Source organism: Opisthorchis viverrini (assembly GCF_000715545.1).
Source record: "Opisthorchis viverrini unplaced genomic scaffold opera_v5_493, whole genome shotgun sequence".
Lineage (NCBI taxonomy): Eukaryota > Metazoa > Platyhelminthes > Trematoda > Opisthorchiida > Opisthorchiidae > Opisthorchis > Opisthorchis viverrini.
This window is the reverse complement of record NW_008752149.1, coordinates 239,370-259,936: the sequence shown is the minus strand read 5'-3', so window position 1 is coordinate 259,936 and position 20,567 is coordinate 239,370. Positions and strand designations below refer to the sequence as shown.

The 20,567-nt window shown below is 44.9% G+C and overlaps 1 protein-coding gene across 1 annotated transcript; it reads right to left on the bottom strand.

Annotated features, from left to right (window-relative positions):
• Positions 1-3,576: 3,576 nt before the first annotated feature.
• T265_11379 (hypothetical protein) lies at positions 3,577-17,144 on the bottom strand (the record flags this gene model as incomplete). The annotated part of the gene is made up of 6 exons (XM_009178018.1): positions 3,577-4,227; positions 6,718-6,958; positions 11,394-12,043; positions 12,084-12,179; positions 13,737-13,826; positions 17,087-17,144. The coding sequence occupies 6 exons, from the start codon at positions 17,142-17,144 to the stop codon at positions 4,097-4,099; spliced, it is 1,266 nt and encodes a 421-aa protein (XP_009176282.1).
• Positions 17,145-20,567: the final 3,423 nt, after the last annotated feature.

Sequence of the window (20,567 nt, the reverse complement as noted above, 5' to 3'; positions counted from 1 at the left end):
AATGGCCTCTCAACTTCACCGTATGCAAATGGAGCCTGAAAGTAACCCGTTACACACGGTTGAGGTGTGGACGTGTTTCAGTTAAGCCTTGAACGAAGTGCACCTTAATCAACCGACTTCAGCTGCGTAGGCGTATTGTTCGATTGGATAGTAAAGCTATTGTTCATGAAGCTGGTCAATCAACAAGACAGTTTCCATCTCTGGAAATAGACGGAAGACGGCTTATGGATTTCATTTGTTTGTAATTGTTCTTGTCGCTGCATTAATTCTATGTTGGTGGGACGTATTCAGTTGAAGAATGTCATAAACGAGAGGTTCGGCTGGGACTCAGTACAGTCTCTCGTTAACACTAGGTAAATTCGCAGATGAGTGTATTCCGCGGCTTGCACACGTGACGTTCAAATTGATCATGATTATCCATAATTCGAGAGCTCCCTCCCCCTGACCTTGAGGGATGGAATTCCTGCTAACGTAACCTGCAAGATCATGACAGCACTCAAGCTCAACTACCACCAGGATAGCAGCTCTTGAGTTGGATTAATGTTAATGCCCCAGGACCGTAAACGGCCCCTGTTGCATTCAACCCGTAAGCGAATCAGTTATTCCTTCACAGAACGACAAAATGTGCGGACGCATGTATTTTATTACTGGCCGTTTTCTGTATGCAGCAGCTCATCTATTAAACTATCTTTACAAGTGAAGAATACAACTACCCGCCCTCAATAATGGCTGTGCACGATACTCAGGAGAAATGACCCATTCCTCCGTCCAATTTTGCTTGTTTCCGTCGTAGTTTTTACACGGTTCGTTGCATCTTTGTAGCAGTTTCTCTGGAACAAGCGATTCATTAACTCATCAATACATACAATGCTTAATATACTAGCAGTGTACTGGAAACGAATTTGACCACGCCTGCTCACAAAAGATAATTGAAATGTAGGTATTTCCCGACTGGAGTTTTATTGTCGGATGTGCATTGAGATTTACTATGCCAAATTGATAGAAATTTGGGTTGGAAAAGCGACTATTATGCGTATAGTTTAGTGTTAGGGTACAGCTGTTTCCGGTAGCAAAAGCCTTCTCAATATCCCGAGTTTTCGATGTCCACCAGAGATCTCAGTCTTTCCTTAGGCTCTTCGCTATTTGGGGTTCCTAGGATTTGTGTGCGCCGTCGTACTCGCTGCCTGCTGGTACAAATTTCCTGGCGTCAATCAGGACTAACGATCTCGACGACATCCAATGGTCTTGTCATCCAATATACGTTGGACAAACAGTATTGAACGACGCTAGCATACAGCTCCTTTCACATTTTGTCATGATTCATCCAGGTGCTGACTACCATTACAGTGTTGGTTTACTGTGGAGAGTTGTCTGGATAGCTCAGATCGATACTATTCAACAATGAGATGGTGGATTGACATTCTTTTTGCTAATTTGCGAGGGCCTGAAGGGGAGCGAACTGTCAGGCGTGCACACAACACGACGTGATTAGAATAACGTTCTGTGCCCCAGGAGGAACGGCAACTTTGATCGTGTGGATGATAGCCATGTGATCCAAGTGGATCCACGGTTGACTTGAAGTTGGTGGCCGCCAGGTTATTTGGTGCGAACGGCAGAAAGTATTCTTCAAAGCGTCAGAACTGAAGTCCACGAATTTAGCATATATTAGTATGTTTATTGATAATAGGAAGGAGGGTGAATGAGCCATATCGGTCAGATAATTGGGTCAAAAGATCCAGCAACGTTTGGTTGTGTACTGTGAACAGGTTGGTGAGGGACATGGGTAGACTAAGAACTACGCGGGCAAATGGTTTTTTCTGGTCGCTCGGGCCGAGGAATGAGGTTTGGTTGGAGTACCCCACTCTGAGCCTTTGACTCCAGTCTGACCCACAACGCAGTGGAAGAATGTAGGTTTCTCTTTGGGACTCCTCCCCGACCTAAAGCTGCCACCTTGACGAGGTGGCATGGTGCGTGCACGCCTGGCAGTTCGCTCCTCTTCAGGCCCTCACAAATTAGCAAGCATGCCAATCCACTATCTCCAAAGAACGACCATAACTCAACAGTACCGATCTGAGCTAGCCGAACGACTCGCCACAGTAAATCAATACTGCACTGGTAGTGAGCATCTGGATGAAGCGTGACAAAATGTGAAAGTAGCTATGTTAGCGGCGTTCAGCGCCGTCCGTCCGACCTCTCCGATTCAACCATCAGACCACTGAATATCGGCGGGGTCGCTATTCATGATTGATGCGAGGAAAGCCATACCAGCGAGCAACGAGTACGACGGCGCACGCAAATTTTGAGAACGCCAAATAGTGAAGAGTTCAAGGAAAGATCGAGAGCTCTGGTGGAGATCGAAAGCTCGCGAGATGGAGAAAGCTTTTGCTACGGAAAACAGTCGTGCCCTATATCAACTGATACGATCGACTGGTCCTAGGAAAGCAACGGTCAGCGAAACGATAAGATGGCTCATTAATTCACTCACAAAAACGTCGACTAGAAAGATGGGCCCAACACTTCAAAGAATAATTCAGCTGGCCCCCTGAAAAACAGCCTGTGAAGATAACGCATACGGGCGGATAGAACGTAAACCTTGATAGCCCGTCTGAAGGACTAAAGTACAAAATATTCGTACTGAAACGCGAGAAGGCACCAGGGCGGGACGGTCTATATCCAGCCCTTTTAAAAAAAGGCGGAGGATCCCTGGTGACCCGTCTGACAAAGCTTATTAGTGCTATATGACGCGAAGAGAAGCTGCCTGCAGAATGGGGCATTTTGACCGTTTTCCCTATCTTCAAAAAGGGTACGCGTACGCTGTGCGAAAAGCACTGTGGAATCATCCTGTGCTCCTGTGCATCGAAGGTGCTCTCTGGTTTTACCCTGTGAAGGTTGACTGAACACAGGAAGAGAGATCCGTGAAAACCAAGCTGGGTTCCGTCCGGCAAGATGTATCGATCATATCTTCATCCGACAGATTCTGGAACGGCGACATTGCTTCCAGCAACCAACAGTGGCTGTATTACTCGATTTGAAAGCTGCCTTTGACTCTGCGGCCCGTCAGACATCATGACAGTGTCTGTGGAGCAGGTGTTCTTCATAAGTTCTTGACCTTCCGAAAGGCGCTGTACGCCAACTCCCACAGCCGTGACAGTCCACGGAAAGGTTTTTCATAAAGGAAACTACTCACAAGGTTGCTGAAAACTCTTTGACAGCCCACGACCGGTTTTGTCCTTCTTGGATATGCTGGTCGCCTACCACCTCCGCACTCCTCTCCAGGGAGACAGTACGTCTTCACATCCAGACCCCCTCATGGTGAGAGGTCATGCTGCGCTTAGTTTGACTTTCCTCCTTTGTCCTTGGCTTGGTTGCACCTTGTGAAACGACGTCCCAGGCAGTGTAACCCGCGGGATCACTGCAACACTCAAGACCGGTCACCGCGTCAGGGTGGCAGCCTTAAGTCGGGACTGCGAAGGCAAATGCTCATAGGTGCTAGTTTTTACCGGTTACAGATTCGGTCATTGAGGCTTCAATAACGCATTATGTCCAGTGCTTCATTCTTAAACGTTTCAATTTTAGCGGCTATCTCAATTTAATAGCACAATGTTTCGCTCCCAGTTTGTAACACTACGTTTCAGTTGGTTTGGCGTTTTTTCACTATGGTTTTGGTGTATTTTATTTGCTCTGAGGTTGTTCGATCATCTTCGCACGTTCTTCCCCCAGGTATACAAGGACGATTGGACACGAAAATCGACAGCGCTGAGTTGGCTACCTGGAACTGCTGGAATCCCAGTGCCTAACATACCATCTCGAAACTTATTGCAGAAAGATGTGCACCTTGAAAATAAAGCTTCCAATGTGAATGGGCCTAGGAAGCCGTCTATGCAACACAGCCTGGGACCATATCAAGCGAACAATTTCAGCCACAATCTTATATCTCCTGGTATGGAGCGTCACAAACACGACGACCACCACCACCACCACTGACTGTGATACAAATTCTGTGATTTCACGGAAAAGCAAATAAAATAGCCTGTATTTTCCATATTCGTGTAAAAACAAGGGTGAGTATTTACAAGGGTAGTGCAAAAGGGAGGATTCAGCTTTGTTTCGCTAAAGCATCCACCGCATGAGGCACAGTGGCAGTATTGTTCTTCATAGGCGCCTCCTCCATAGGCAACGAAGAGGTTTCTGGAATACCGGTATCCCATTTGCTACGTTTCTTTGGTTCTGGAAAATAAACGGGGTAAGCGTCGAAGGTTAAACACTGTCAAACGGAGGGGTATTTGTTGAGCAGGGGAATTCGGCTGCAACCTAAGTTTCTAGCTCAGTAAACATATCAACAGCCATCGTTGCAATCTGGGCTACCAACACCATTTTCCACTGTAGATGAGTTTTCATTCTGGTTCATGATAGGCACCGACCCGAGTTTATGGACGGACACTATGGCCGACTTCCGTGTCCGCGCGGATACCGCAGACAGTCAATTAGGCGTGTTTGAGGTTTATTGTTTTGAACATCCAAGATGAGCTTTCCGAAGGGCGATGAATACAGTTTCTATAAATTGCTAACACTTGGAGACTAAAATGAACTCCGAGCTCACGTTTGGTAGACCGGTGAGACAAGAAATCAACGAAAAATGTGCGGCGTCGAAAATTAAGTAACGATCCACAGACAACTTTGTCTTACACAGTCAGGAACGCGAAATCCGAGAATGGAGAACGTCACAGCAGGACAGAAGGCGTTAACCAAATTGAGGATTGAACAAAACCGGGTTGTTGATTATTTCAATGTGGTTAAGAGGAATAGTCAACCCATATTTCCATAGGCCCAGCAAATAGCGCATCAATCATATTTGCAGACGGAACTGTAATGAAGTCGGGAAACCGAGTCGCGAAATCGAGATAGTTCACTGGTTAAGGTGAGGACTTACTGACTGGAGGATACCTGGTTTGAACCCAACCTTGACATCTCCACTGCTCCTGTCTAGGCTTGGGTAACCCGGTGGTGTCTCAGCTAGGCATTCAGTGGTGTATTAAGCCGGACGATGGTACAGATGTTCGTTTATGGATTTATTACAGAATTGTAGAGGTGAAAGTAAACGCAAATTGTGCGTTTGGGGCTGTTGTTGGTAAGTATATCCCCGAATTTCCTACTTGGTAGCCTCATAGAAGTATCTGTGGCTTCCCTCAAACTGTAACCAGAGCGATGCATCCAAGCTTGATGCCGGTGAAACGGAGAGCATCAAGGGCCAATGAGTATCGCTTCGCTCGCCAAATGCGTTCGAAGCCACATCGGATGTTCGTTCGCATTGATTTTTTGCCCATATACAATAGCCTGCTGACAGTTTACATCAATCCCTGCTTGAGTGGTATGTTGTCATATGGTCTTCTTAAAGGAAGCGTCATCAAGAAAACATTTTACAGGCTACAGGCTTACAAACAAAGCATCCTGTAACACGGATCGTAGGAAAATAGGAATTTGCTGATCTTCATTCGCATGCTTAAATAACATGGAACCAGACTGCAGCTAAGGTATCCTGTCGGACGATGACTGACTATTACTTCAGTGCACGAGTTGATTGTCGGATGGGGGAACCATCTGGCACTTACGGTGATTCAACTATCTAACAGCAGAGTTATCATCTCGACCACTGAAATAAGTCATTGGCCACTTCGTCATATCTCATCCTGTCGTGGCCCCCAGCTACGCTTGAGCTGTCTAGTAAAGCTATCGAATCGACATAACCCCGGATACGCAGCTGTTTGAGGCGAAGTGCGAGAGTTCAGAACCAGTAAAGTGCCTTGTGTTGGGGTCAGTGAACGATATCTTCACATTGAACATGTATCTCTTCGTCTTATGTTTGAGTCATCAGATCTGCACATTACTTTCCAATATTTCATATGTCAGGCTACTGTGGTGATTCCGTAGAATATAGCTCTCAGTTATCCAGTTGTTTCGGCGAACAATGTGATATAACACTAGTTTGCCTATATGAATCGGTAATTCTCTAAATCCTCAGCGAAGTAAGATGCAGGGACACTGTGACCGTCCCCTATCCCATGTTTGAACGATTTTTCTCCGTTGGTGTGTGCCACTATCGGTAGCTTACCGGATAGTTGTAGGTGGTTGAGGGATTCGTAGAATATCATATCCAATTGACAGCCAGTTCCGTAAGGCCAACCGAGGTGGTAATCTTACCATCCCTTCGCGTTGTTACAGTATGGGAAAGACCGGATGACCAAGCTTTTAAACTAAAAAACTAATTATGGTAGGACTCATTTGGACAAGAAAATCTACCGTTCGGAGCGAGCCAATTACCGGAAACCAGGATAGGGTCACGTCTCCGATTCCAACCGTGGCGTGAAGTGCTAAGACTTATCATTTGACACCAATTTTAGAAGAACCTTGCGTGAGAACTGCTGCGCAGTATATATCAAATGGTTAATCGAACGCTGACCATGTGTGATCTGATAGAAGTACTCATGGCACTTGTAGCTATCTAAAATCACAGAAAAAGGACAATCTGTTTCTCTCTTGTAATTATTTGCGGCTCCGCGTACAGCAACGCCGAAGAAGGATCAAACAATACTGGATTTGTCCCTATGCTCATGATCGCGAACATGTAAGTCTCCAAACTAACACCAATACTCAGATCACCGGAGGCTACGCCTTTCCTTGAATCTTGAGGTAAGCCACCGATAGTAGGCGGTAACGTACCTGTATATCCGGTGGCAACTGAACCACCCGAAGATGTGTTAAGGACGGGTTGTGAAGCGGTTTTAGTCAGCCCACCTGATAGAGCACCTCCTCCAACTTTAATACCAGTATCATTTGACGTCTGGTCTGCTTTCTTTTGTTCTTTTTGCAGCTTCACCAATCTATCAATTTCTCGGTTTTGCACACGGGCCAGCTCGTCGTAGTAGGATTGGGGAGCCCATCGGTATGGATTATATACTTCCTGAAAAATAAAATACAGTAGACGTGCAGTTAGAGGTAATACTGTTGGGTCATGAAATCGTTCCACAATATCCACATAACGAAGGGCTTCCACATTCGACGTACATCCCATCGACCCTGGGATATACGTTGCAATACTGGGTTTTAATCCGTGGAATGGAGTGTGCCAAACTTACCTTATCAATACAGGGACCCTCCACTCTAAGATTGAATTCTACAGGGAGGAAATCGGGGTGCCCAAAGCATCCATCACCGATCTCCTTTCGGTGGATTACACTACCCCATTCTCTATTAGCACATATCGAAATACCTGCAGGAAAAATCTGCTGTAGTGCCAATAAGCCACATGGTTTGTTTCATAGACGTAAGACTGCTCATAAGTTACTTTCAGTTTAATTGGAGCTTAATGGGGGGTTGATGCCTCAACACAAACTACCTGTGCCTTTCACACGCCAAATTTAGTTATCGGAACGTTTTTAACCTCATAGTAGACCCTGAGCGTGTCTCGCAGTCTACCATCTGTCCAAAAGGTCATATTTTCGTACTTTTTATGCAATTCCCAGCGAATGTACTTATCACAAGTTACGGACCAAGTTGGCTGACGGGTAAGGCATACATACCATTTTGAACCTCTACCACTTCCTTAGAAAGCGTATCTTGTGGTAACTGTAAGTACCGCTCACCTACTTCTTCGGAAAACTCTCCACGTCCGAAAACCTCGAAAAATTTCGCTATTATATTCCATTATCGTGACGGAGATTATTTCTATTACCGGCCACTTCGTTTGTCACGTCCGGACTTCACTCTCAAGCAGTTAGCAAGTATGGGCTGAATCACACTCGCTGTTCATACCACGTTTATAGACGGCTATCGAGAAGAATGATGAGGAGCGTGAATTGGGTTGGCTAGACCGGGAACTGGATCTTCCTTCCTACAAGAGGGGGGAATTTGACTGATTTTATGCGGCATGGAGAATAGTGAAGTGGTACACTGGTTTCCCTCAACACTGTTCACGGTCCTAAAATATTAACTTGTTGGGAAACTAGTTTGTCATAAACACAGCTATCCTCCACACAATAAATGGAGGAGCACCGAGGAGTTGCGTTTACGTCGAAGCCAACACGATTCGACCGCGAACCATCTGATTTAGCCAACTTTATTGGTGACTTCAAAAATAATCTCCGCCTGTTTGTCTCCGGGAGACAGCAACACTGAATGAATTTCAGCTGCACTAGCTTACGGTCATGGATTTATGTAAAGGAATCAAATCGATAGGCAGACGAAACAGCCATCAAGATGCACCACATGTAAGCATGTCTTTAATTATTCGAGCCTAGTCAAATGGCTACGGCAAAAACAGTCGTTTCTGACTCTTCTGCTGGACGTTGCCCAATTCAAGACTCCTATTAACGTTGTGCAGTTCTCCCTGCTCATACATCTAAATAGCGCTGCATTCTCCAATGGCCACTGGGAGCGTACTGGTACATTTGCAACTGAAAAATTCGTTCACTCTAATAACTAGATGAGCCGCAATTTTTTGGTTGAGCGAGCTGGTATCAGAGCTCTGCCTAATAAGATGGACTCTACGCACAACCCCATTATGGTGGAAAGAGTAGTGTCATGCCCCAACATCATTGACATAGTCAGTTTCACGACTTACGGAAGTTTCCTTACCGAAATAAAAGACAATGTAGGGCTAATACAAAGTAAGGCCGATCGTCAAAGTTGTTATTGAACTGAGCTTCTTCGAACTGACCGTTTCTCGTCAGTTGTAACCCAGTGCGATGCATCCGCAACACAACTTCGAAGTTCGGGTGCCATGAAACAAGATCGAGCGTTTGTTGACTGGTTTTCTGCTGGCTGTTGTTGATCCACTTTTTGATGTCGATTCTGCACAGTGGTTCCCAATCATTTAATTCTCTTGTTTCTTGATACAAATTCAAAAAGGACGTGGAATTTAGTACGGGACATTTCGATTGACTGCTCTGTAGTAGCTGCCAACCTCTGGCGGATGTCAGACACTAGATGTAGAGAAAGCGAAACTAGCTTCACATCAATAAAAACTAATTGCAAATGCATTGCAGTTATTCGAGTAAACGTTTCAGAACGACTCAGTTGCTCAGTTTTCACCAAGAGATAGCTCAGTGGTTAATGCGTCAAATTACGGACCGCAAGGACCGTGATTCGAACCCAGCCTCAGCATCTCGACTGCTCCTGTCTAGGTCTGAGCGACCTGACAGTATCCCAGCCCTCGCACCGCTTTCCGTTGGCATTGAAACTAACCACCGAAAGGGTGCTTCAGCCGAACGATTTTTAATCTCTTCTGCGAATCAAGGTGTGATTCTGCCACAGACTAACCGATGAGGAGATTTATCTTTCCTGTGAAACTAAAGAATATATCGAACAACTGGTCTTTCGTGGAAGGCAAATCTCTCACCGGTAGTTTAAAATTCAATTCGATTTCCACTAACAAATTGATATTGGTTTCTTGCAACTCCTCAGGAAACACTGCACTTGGAGACGTATAAATTATGTGACTCAAAGGAAAACCTCGTTTCGGGTCCCCGCTGAACTAAACTGAAAAGGCGACGCGGGCAATCAGATACAAACCAAATAGTTGAGTAGAGAAAAATGCTAACCGAACGCTACCTTCTTGTCCCTTTTTGGATGCAAATTTACTTTGGAAGCCATGTAACGGTGAGTTACGCTTCGGCGGGTAGCGCGGTGTGTACCTGCGTAAAATAAGTTCAACACAATTTCAATCCCTCTTGGTGATTCGAATTCAATGAAGCATACAACCTGTCAGAGAAGCGGGGCTTTGTGATGACTTTCCTATTCCAAGTTGTCAAGCCTGAGTTCGGACCAGGCTTTCAGTCCAGTTGGTTTGGTAGCACTTGTCTCTAACTTGAGGCCGGTTTGGAAGTTGATCATCACAGTCTATCCTACCTGCTCAGGCTCTGCGATCAGTTTTCATCCAGTATTCGAAACATTATTCATGCTAAGGGTGCCCTAGTATTTTCCATTGGTGGAAATTCAGGAAGAATCGATAAAAACCTTAAGATAGTTCAATGCATATCTGATGACTCAACATCACCTAAGTCCAAAAAAACGGAAATGTACATTTCTCAGATATATAATTGTAACCCATATGCCACGGATATGAAACCGCTACATTCAAACTGAACGCTTAGGAATGGAACAGTGCGGGACAACCTGTAGTAGACAGTGAAACTCACGTGTCCTGCAGCGAAAAGTACGACAAACCGTTAACCCTGGGTACACATACCTAGGCTTGCCACACTTCCCTAGATCGGAACAAAACACTGATCTGTTATCAATAACACAAGGTGCAGCATTTAAACAATACGGTGTGATGGCCATGTTGAACAGATTGTACTATGGTCTTGAGAGTTAGATTTTTTGTACAGTGGTTGCACATTTTAAAGGCTGTTGTTCGAAAGACAATAGTTCAATCGTAGCTTCTGGTATAAAACTTAGGTCCACCTCTAGAATCTCAAACACAAAGCCCACTTAAAATGCCAAGTGTTGGTTTCCTGAGTTGTGAAACATTAATGGCAGAACCCGAACCTCGGGAACTTAAGGTATTTTTCAAGCGGACCATAGTGCATGGGGTGACGTGAACCCGTAAAATGGCACATTTTGGAGAACCCCAGCAGGGTGCATCAATCATTATTCCTTCTCCTGGCATATATGTCCCAGAAGTCCTCTAATGTTTGGGTCTGACCACATAAAACTGCCGACCACCAACAATCAATCCCGAAAATTTCTTCAATCCTTATTGCCATTTGGTATGGTTTCGTTTCTCTGCACCTACTTTTGAAATAGTTGCAAGAATTTCCCAGTAGCTACTCTTCATTGTTAAAATACACCTGACCACTATTGATTACCTCCATGGACGGCCAAATCTTGGGAGTTTCAGTCTTCCTCATTGCTTCTAATCTTTCTTTGAAGAGTTGGCGAGCATTCAGCACCTCGCTCGCGTTTCCCTAATTGTTTTTTTTCGGTATTTTGGAGAGGACTCTTCTACAAGCGGTTTCCTCTAGAGTTCACTGTCCAGTGTTCACTAGTTCATGAAGTAAGGAAGTCCTATTTCGAAGAACAATTTTGCTCGCTAACACCACCAGACGCGGATACAAAGTCCGCAGGGACTTGTGCACTCGGGCTGATCGTTTACAGTGCAACAGACATTTAGTTATGGGGCCGGTCTACCTTAGAAAATAAGGACACAAGTGTAACACGGTGCACGTGTGAAATGATCACATGCACGAAGTGATGCTTTTGGAGGTGTACTTACCACAGACTACATGGACTGAGTCATTTGCAGTACCTTGGTATAGTACGCCAACAACCAATCAGTACAGTTTCCAAAACAATTTGTATTACAGCAGTAAGATTATACTTTGTTCTTCACTTACCGGGGGAAAATTTGTACCCTTCTCGTCTATGTTCAAAAAGGCTATTAGCTTCTCGTAGATACTGCAAAGAGGAAATATAATCAAGAAATGAACACAAATAACAAACCTGGGATTACGAAAAGCCTTGTTATCCTGTATGGCTCTGTTGGGATCGTAGTCAATTTCAAGTCGCATTCGGTGCACTTCACGATCCACTCTCTCCTGGAGTTTCATTGGACAGTGTCCAGAAGGTTCTGGTGGTAGCTCCACTTCCTCTAGTAGTTGTTTGATTTTGCTGCGATCGTAGGAGGGTTCAAAAACTGGTTGGCTTGTCGGAGAGGGATCTTTCGGTTGGGTGTCGGAGATCTGCGGCATACGTAGTTGTTCTTGGGATGGTACGTGAATGGGCTGTTGAATAGTCTGATGCGTGGAGCCCATGAGCAGAGTGGATTGATTTTCAGTATCAGCTATATCACGGTCTTCTAATTCCAAATGCGAAGAACTTGTATCATTCTCTGCATTAACGCTGTAATGAACAAGGTCAGGCTTATCCAAGGGCTTTATAAAATCCGCAAAATGCGAGGAATTTTCCTCTTCCTCCCCTGTAAGCACCGATTGGTCCTCATCATCTTCATCTTCGTCCAACGCATAAGACACTAAGCTGGCTGCAGCTAGATAAGAAAAAAATTACTTGATGAGACTTTAGGTTACCTGACATCTTAGGCTTCTTTGCAGCTATGTCCGCAGCTTCGGAAATCGTCTGAAGCATGTCTACCTCAAGGGGATCAGGGTCAATTGGGATCAGGTCTAAATTCACTCCAATGAACAGGTTACTTAGAGTACCTTTTCTCTGTATGGGTTGCCGTGGTGTCATTTCATGCTCGTCTTCCGAAGTGTAAATGGGAGGAAAATTCTGACTCTCCGCATAGTCATCTGGAAATAAACATTTCGGAGAAGAAGTAATAGTCAACAACAAAAATGGCGTTAAATCAAAGCCAATCTGGAAGGTAGGTGTCACTGAATAATGTAGCCAAAATAAAGATCAAACAGGGGATCTGCGGACGCGAATGCCAAACTTAATAGTTGAGAAGTCTTTATCGAATAGTCAAATTCGGAAGCTTAACTTAACTGTCGTGCAGCGCCTAATCACATAGCACAGGACCGGTGCTTATCTCTGGGTTGCATATCTTGACGAGAGTACTTGGGAGTGATAACAGAACTCACGAAACCAACCATGCGCGTAAATGTCCTACACAGCTGGTGCTTTCAGAAAAGGTGTCTGTCACTGTGCTCTCACGTTCCGCCAAGGCTTTGATTCTGAAAAGTCGCACCGTTCTAATTAGTCGGATAATGTACCCTACCGGTCGGTTGTCAGGCTATCAGCCGTTGTGGTAAACCTCAGTCACCAAAATCTAATCTGCAAGAATTTCAACTGATTTTGTTTTTGCTCATTCTCCGGTTGAATACATGGTTGCAAGCCGGTCGGCTTAGTGTACTTGAGAAGCTGGGGTTGGATCGTAAGATAGTGACGAAATTGATTGCTAACTTCGAAAACGATGCAAAACGAAATTGGTAGGAGAAACAGCATGGCTATTGATCCGTTCGCTAAGCTGGCGAATTTGGTCACAAACGTTTTACCACAAGTCCAGATGAAACCGACAGTGCTTTGTGAGTGGAAGTGCGCGGATGTAAGCCTGATATCTTCAAATGTCGTGTTGGGTAATATGTGTGCATTTTGTACTGCAGCCCGCATCAAACTGATGGCTCATCCAGAACTTCTGTTTGATGGTATGACAAGGAGGCCGCGACTGATTACTTCAGAAAAATCGAAACGCAACAGAAACAATGGAAACTGAGTTTATGCATATGTTTGAACCTACCGATGGACAGACTTCGAAAGATAAACCTACAAGAAGCTGAGGAGAACTCCAAGGGAACCGCTAGTCTCCGGATGCCGAAACGCTAATGCAGAAACATAACACTATCAATAATCAACCCCAGTCCCCGGATACCTTGCGTGGACGACACTTTTGACAGTATGAAATAGGCCGCAGTAAAAAACACATGTGTTGCTAATTGACGAGATTCGAAGAAGTCTGATTTACAATAGAAACTGAGAAGAATGACTAGTTTAGACGTACTGATAAGTAGGACCACAGAAAATCACGAAGAGACTGTGTATGACAATTTGTTCGACCCAATGAGCTAGATTCTGTGAAATTCCCAGGGTCACCCGGTTCAATTGGGTGGAGGGACGGAGATTAGATAAACAGTTTCCTGGCTTTCCAGGTAGGAGGTTGGAACACGTGGTGACATAAGGGATCAGGTCTAAATTCACTCCAATGAACAGGTTACTTAGAGTACCTTTTCTCTGTATGGGTTGCCGTGGTGTCATTTCATGCTCGTCTTCCGAAGTGTAAATGGGAGGAAAATTCTGACTCTCCGCATAGTCATCTGGAAATAAACATTTCGGAGAAGAAGTAATAGTCAACAACAAAAATGGCGTTAAATCAAAGCCAATCTGGAAGGTAGGTGTCACTGAATAATGTAGCCAAAATAAAGATCAAACAGGGGATCTGCGGACGCGAATGCCAAACTTAATAGTTGAGAAGTCTTTATCGAATAGTCAAATTCGGAAGCTTAACTTAACTGTCGTGCAGCGCCTAATCACATAGCACAGGACCGGTGCTTATCTCTGGGTTGCATATCTTGACGAGAGTACTTGGGAGTGATAACAGAACTCACGAAACCAACCATGCGCGTAAATGTCCTACACAGCTGGTGCTTTCAGAAAAGGTGTCTGTCACTGTGCTCTCACGTTCCGCCAAGGCTTTGATTCTGAAAAGTCGCACCGTTCTAATTAGTCGGATAATGTACCCTACCGGTCGGTTGTCAGGCTATCAGCCGTTGTGGTAAACCTCAGTCACCAAAATCTAATCTGCAAGAATTTCAACTGATTTTGTTTTTGCTCATTCTCCGGTTGAATACATGGTTGCAAGCCGGTCGGCTTAGTGTACTTGAGAAGCTGGGGTTGGATCGTAAGATAGTGACGAAATTGATTGCTAACTTCGAAAACGATGCAAAACGAAATTGGTAGGAGAAACAGCATGGCTATTGATCCGTTCGCTAAGCTGGCGAATTTGGTCACAAACGTTTTACCACAAGTCCAGATGAAACCGACAGTGCTTTGTGAGTGGAAGTGCGCGGATGTAAGCCTGATATCTTCAAATGTCGTGTTGGGTAATATGTGTGCATTTTGTACTGCAGCCCGCATCAAACTGATGGCTCATCCAGAACTTCTGTTTGATGGTATGACAAGGAGGCCGCGACTGATTACTTCAGAAAAATCGAAACGCAACAGAAACAATGGAAACTGAGTTTATGCATATGTTTGAACCTACCGATGGACAGACTTCGAAAGACAAACCTACAAGAAGCTGAGGAGAACTCCAAGGGAACCGCTAGTCTCCGGATGCCGAAACGCTAATGCAGAAACATAACACTATCAATAATCAACCCCAGTCCCCGGATACCTTGCGTGGACGACACTTTTGACAGTATGAAATAGGCCGCAGTAAAAAACACATGTGTTGCTAATTGACGAGATTCGAAGAAGTCTGATTTACAATAGAAACTGAGAAGAATGACTAGTTTAGACGTACTGATAAGTAGGACCACAGAAAATCACGAAGAGACTGTGTATGACAATTTGTTCGACCCAATGAGCTAGATTCTGTGAAATTCCCAGGGTCACCCGGTTCAATTGGGTGGAGGGACGGAGATTAGATAAACAGTTTCCTGGCTTTCCAGGTAGGAAGTTGGAACACGTGACATAGTCCTCAGATGGTCTGGTCTGGTAGTCTCACGTCAATCACCAGTCTTTTGGTAGGGATTTTGAACCAAGGGCTTTGGCTATGGGTCCTAATTGTACGCAAGTTTTAGGGTCCTCAGATGTAGTAGTCTGGTAGTCTCACGTCAATCACCAGTCTTTTGGTAGGGATTTTGAACCAAGGGCTTTGGCTATGGGTCCTAATTGTACGCCCGTCAAGTTTTAGGTGTCCTGGCAGTGTCCCAACCGACACACAACCGCGAACTGCAAGAATAACAATACCACACTGGTGCCATCAGGCGGACCGTCTCGATGTCTACAGCAGGGCGCATAGTCGAAAACAGGCTGTTGTTGATACCTATCTCTTTGAGATTATCCTTGAACTCTCTTCCTGCCCCATTTAACTATCAGTCTTCTATAGAACACAGCCGCAAGCATATCATTCTTGGATCCGAAGAAGTGGTCAACAGTATGCCACCATTCACGTTTGTCGCTTCGCCTCCGCTTCTCAGGCCTTGTTACCCTGATTTTATCGCGACGTTTAAAGTGCGGACTCCAAAGCGAACGGGTTAACGAGCTGCTCTGGTGCACATTCTTGACACTTCCTGGATAGATATTTGCTGCGTTTCCGAAACTCGAACAAAAGATCAATTTAGGATAAGAGCTTACGACACCCTCATGATGGCCTGTTCAGCAAGGACTCAAGACGTAATAACAGTGACAGTCGTCTTTTGCAGCGTTGTACTGATCACCAGTTGTCCCTCAATGGTACTGAATGGAGAGGCAATTGACCAGATTGCGCTATTTAGCGTCTGTTTACTGATTGAAAATCACGGAATCCGACTGACCGCATGGGCAAAGCTCCAGTCTCGATTGCCGATATTCTGGACCACCCACGTTGATTCAGATCATGCTATCGTTCGGTATAGATTTTCTAAGTTTGTCGGGTAGACCTAAGGAGCAAATCCTTCGTTTAGCCAACGAGAGAATTTCTGACCCATGGATTAAACGACGTTACCAGTTAGCCTATGTGGAGTCCTAACAGCCACACCTTGGGAGACCGAAAGGGTATCTGAGACAATTTAAAAACCGCCACTCATAAGGCAAATAACTCAATCAACAGTGCTTCGGAAAGCTTACAAAGTAAACACTGGATTCCAGAATAAACGCGGTCATCCCTTCGAGAGCTGGGCACAATTCAGTCAGAAGAGCTGTTGGACCTGTTAATCGGTAAGCAATATGCCGTGTCACACACGTTCATAAGTACACCGAAGTACACCCACATGCGGACCTCCTCATAGAGGCCGTCCAAGTAACAGCTATGTATGAGATGCAACGTACACAATAATAAATGAGCGAACAGTTTCAATAGCTCCCAAAAGACAACACCTTAAAGACTGGCCAATATGGTTTTCTTCATAGAAACATTCCTTCTTGGAAAATGTAAGTTTCTGAGCTTAAAATCGCAGCATTTTTCAGCGGAACTATCTCGGATTTTATTGCAACGCGGGTTCATCATCAATGACAGCAAAATTCCAGCCAAGTGTATGCTGGTGCTCAAATGCCATGCAGCCAGCAGGACAGAATGTCCTGGCAGAATGGTGAGAGAATGGAAGGTTAGGGACTTGGCGCGAAGAAGTCGTATGCTCAAGAATAGAGTATCTATAACTTAAAACGTCACTTGAGGAAGCAAAGCTGGACACCATATCGGAGCACGGTACCACCGGTGAGGTTGCCCGGTAGCTTCTGTGAGCCCCAGCCCTCATAAGCCCGGCGCAAAATACAGAACTCTAGCTAGGTAGTCCGGCTAGAAAGTGGCAAAACACGAACCTATGGAATTGGTACTAGAAAGTCTCCAGCCATGTACAAGGTGGATCGCGCAGACCCCAGCCAGGAGGGTTTGAAGTTTCCGCAGAACTCAGTTTGACTTTAGTTAATTTCATTTTAGGGGGCGAGATCGTTCAGTGGTTAGAGCACGAAGTTACCGAGAGGAAGGTTCGTGGTTCGAACGCGACCTCTGCTTCTCGACTCCCCCGTCTGACCTGGCAGTATTCCAGCCCTCGTGCTTCCTTCTGGTGACATAGCAGTTAGGTACCGAAAGGGTGTTACGGCTGAACGATTGTCATTTCATTTTAGATTACTGTCATTATCTGCCACCTACAAACGTTTCACCAACAACTTTCGGAGTGTGCAGTACCTGTCCCAACACGATTAATTTTATCTGATGCCCTGGCAATTATGACTTGTTCCCAAGACCTCATTTACATGTCATTCCGTTGCATACATGCTTCGGCCTGCTTACCCTTTCAAGGCTGCGGAGAAAATAAATAAATATCTGAAGGCGTTTGGGGTCCTCGGAATGAAAGGACGGTTCTAGTAGTTGATTTGCATACGCGCTCCCTTGAATTCAGCTACATTTGTTTCTGACAACGTAACTGACAAGTCGACGGATGTTGTTTGTACCTTGATTAGGCTCATTTTGATTTCAAATGATACAGAACTATCACGGCTTATATGTTTGTCATCCTGAAGTTTCAAAAAACTTAAGGAAGACGGGAGATCGTGAATTAAGTACACTGCACATCGAAGGTTCATAACGAACGTCGAAGAGAAGTTGGTGCTGACAAGTGATAGTAAAATGGCAAACTGATGTCAGCCGTAAAATCTGAGTCCATGAGTGATTTTATACATACTTTCATGCTACCTAGGATCGCGTTCTCTATGTTGAATCATACTACAAAATTTAACAATCTCGAAAAGACGACAATCCCGGCAAACTCTATGAGTTATGAGGAGAGCTTGAGAGATCATCGTACACCCTGACGATAGTGTATGAGAATGAGGGGCACGAAGTATGTTTGCAAAAGTTAAGGGCATTGTCCTCTGGACAGATACATTTATAAAAAAATCTGTTCCCAAATTAGAAAGCTCCGAAGTCCAAAAAACCGCGACTGTTGGTCACTATCGCTGCTTAATGTGAAACTATAGTCAACGTAACCACTAACATATCGAAATTCTGACCTCGGACTTGTGTACCACATATCAGATTCAGGCATTGCACTAGTGGAGAAGCTGTCAGCCGTGATACGACAGGCACGAGGCTACATTTCTACACTGGAACAGTTATTTCGAGCACATTTTTCGAATACAGGTACTGCCGTCGAGTGACCCAGTTCTCTGTAACCCGTTCGCCATGCTACGCAGCAAACGTTTCATTACTAAGCGAAGAGACTTCGTCAGCGAGTAATCAGGTCGTTAACGGAGGCGTGGAACAGGAAGCCTCAGAACCAGTCTCTGTGGTTGACTTGCGTTGGCTAAAGGGTCGGTCATCGTTTCATTAATCCGAAAGGTAATAGTCCTGTTTTGTGGACGAAAATAGAGTCCATATAAAAGGGGACCATGGACGTCGTATGCAGTCAACATTTGCAGTTTGGTTTCGTGTCGCAGGCGGCTTTTGGACAGTCAAGGCAGACAATGTCAATCCCGAGGCTTTCGTCGAAGTCCATAAACCTATTGTTACCTCCTTAATCCATGATGCACAGATGACAGCATCATCATCAGCATAATGGACAGAAACACCAGGAAGTACGACCATATCAGTTTATTCGAATGTCTTATAATGGAAACGAGAAATGAAGGAGATGAGGTTGAGGACCTAGCGTTGGTCTGAGTTGCCTACACCCCCAACGCTCAATCTGACAATCCGGATAGAAACTGACATGGTTGGCTCCATGACTTTGAACTGGACGTGAGAGAGCATTAGAACCAGACCCTATGTCGTCCCCGTAAACTGGGGTACTCAGCCTAGATTTCCACTGTTAATGAACATACGATGCTTTTGATGGTGATTGGTTAATGGTCCCAAGCAGACAGTTTCAGGTATGTTGCTACCGATGCCAACAGCCGCATTTTTTGAAGTTTGAAGTTTATGCTGGACAGCACTGACAGCGAGAGTGCCATGATTGAATAGTGTATAGGCATTGCAGAAAGCAGGCAGACAGTTTCAGGTATGTTGCTACCGATGCCAACAGCCGCATTTTTTGGAGTTTGAAGTTTATGCTGGACAGCAATGACAGCGAGAGTGCCACGATTGAATATTGCATAGGCGTTGCAGAGACCCAGCAAATGACAATCTATAGAGCATTTACAATGCGCTACAACAGCCTGTTGACCAATCTGCCTGACAGTTCGCACTTTAGAGGCTGTAATATAACCTGACGGCAGGGTGTGAACAGCGGACACGAAGGAGTTTTGAGTACGATTGGGCGCCCCCTGGGTGCCCAAACAAACTAGTTACGCTTTGGATTGACACGAGGGCGATTATTGGGCGGAGGGTGGTTAGGGAATAATAATGGTGAAAAGGAGACGTCAGCTACCCCACGTTCCCGGTTGGCCGCCCAGACCTAAAAAACAAGGTTGTTGTCATTACGTGGCGGTCGATGTGGCGTGAAGGTTTTCTTCGTGTAGTTTGTGGATGTATCTGGGTAAAGATATTATCCGGGAGCCCAAACCTAGATAGTAGGGTTATTATGGTCCGGTCGCTAGGCAGCAGCAGTTGGTGTAAGAATATCAGAGCAGCTCAAATCTTAACGCAAAACTGGTGCACTTGTTGCTAACTCAAACTTGAAGACCACTGGACTGGTTTTTTTTAGAATCTCTCCAGGGCGACATCATGTGGACGAGGCATGGATATCTTTCAGTAAAGCTCAATCAGTTACCGAGGTAAGCAAACTACCGTGAGGGTGAATTCCGACTAACAATTGATGAATTAGGGCCTTGAACACAACTGACGATTGATAGTAATCTTGGCGGATTCCCCTTATTTCATAGACAACATCCCAAAAATAAACGAGAGTTAGTAACCGCAATCCAAGTTATTAGTTCCTTGCATATGATTTCCGATCAGCAACCCCTAATTTCCAATTTTCTGGTTGCAGCTCAAGGAACTAAAAAAACACAAGAAGGTTTGTTGCGGGGTTAACTCAGCCCACAATTCATGGGATCGAAAATGTTATTTCATCAAGCTTCTTGATTTGGTAATGTTGTACATCTGGGTTTTACAAGACCGCAAACGGCAACCCTGCGTTATTTGGATTACCTTAGTTTTGACACCATATTCTTGCCATTTCCACAGTAAGATAGAACATTTCGGGGCTTGATCAGCTGTAGGGTGAATATGTGTGCAAATGGGCTCGATCGTTGCGCTGATTGACTCAACGGTCAAGGAGTAAATCACTCAACGCTCACGTTCGTTATCCTCAATGCTACCGTTCTGCGGGCAATAAGGCCCATTCAGGGACCCAATAACATCCAACAAAGTTGGGCAGATATGCAGATGTGACTGGCAGCCACCATAAGCACCACAT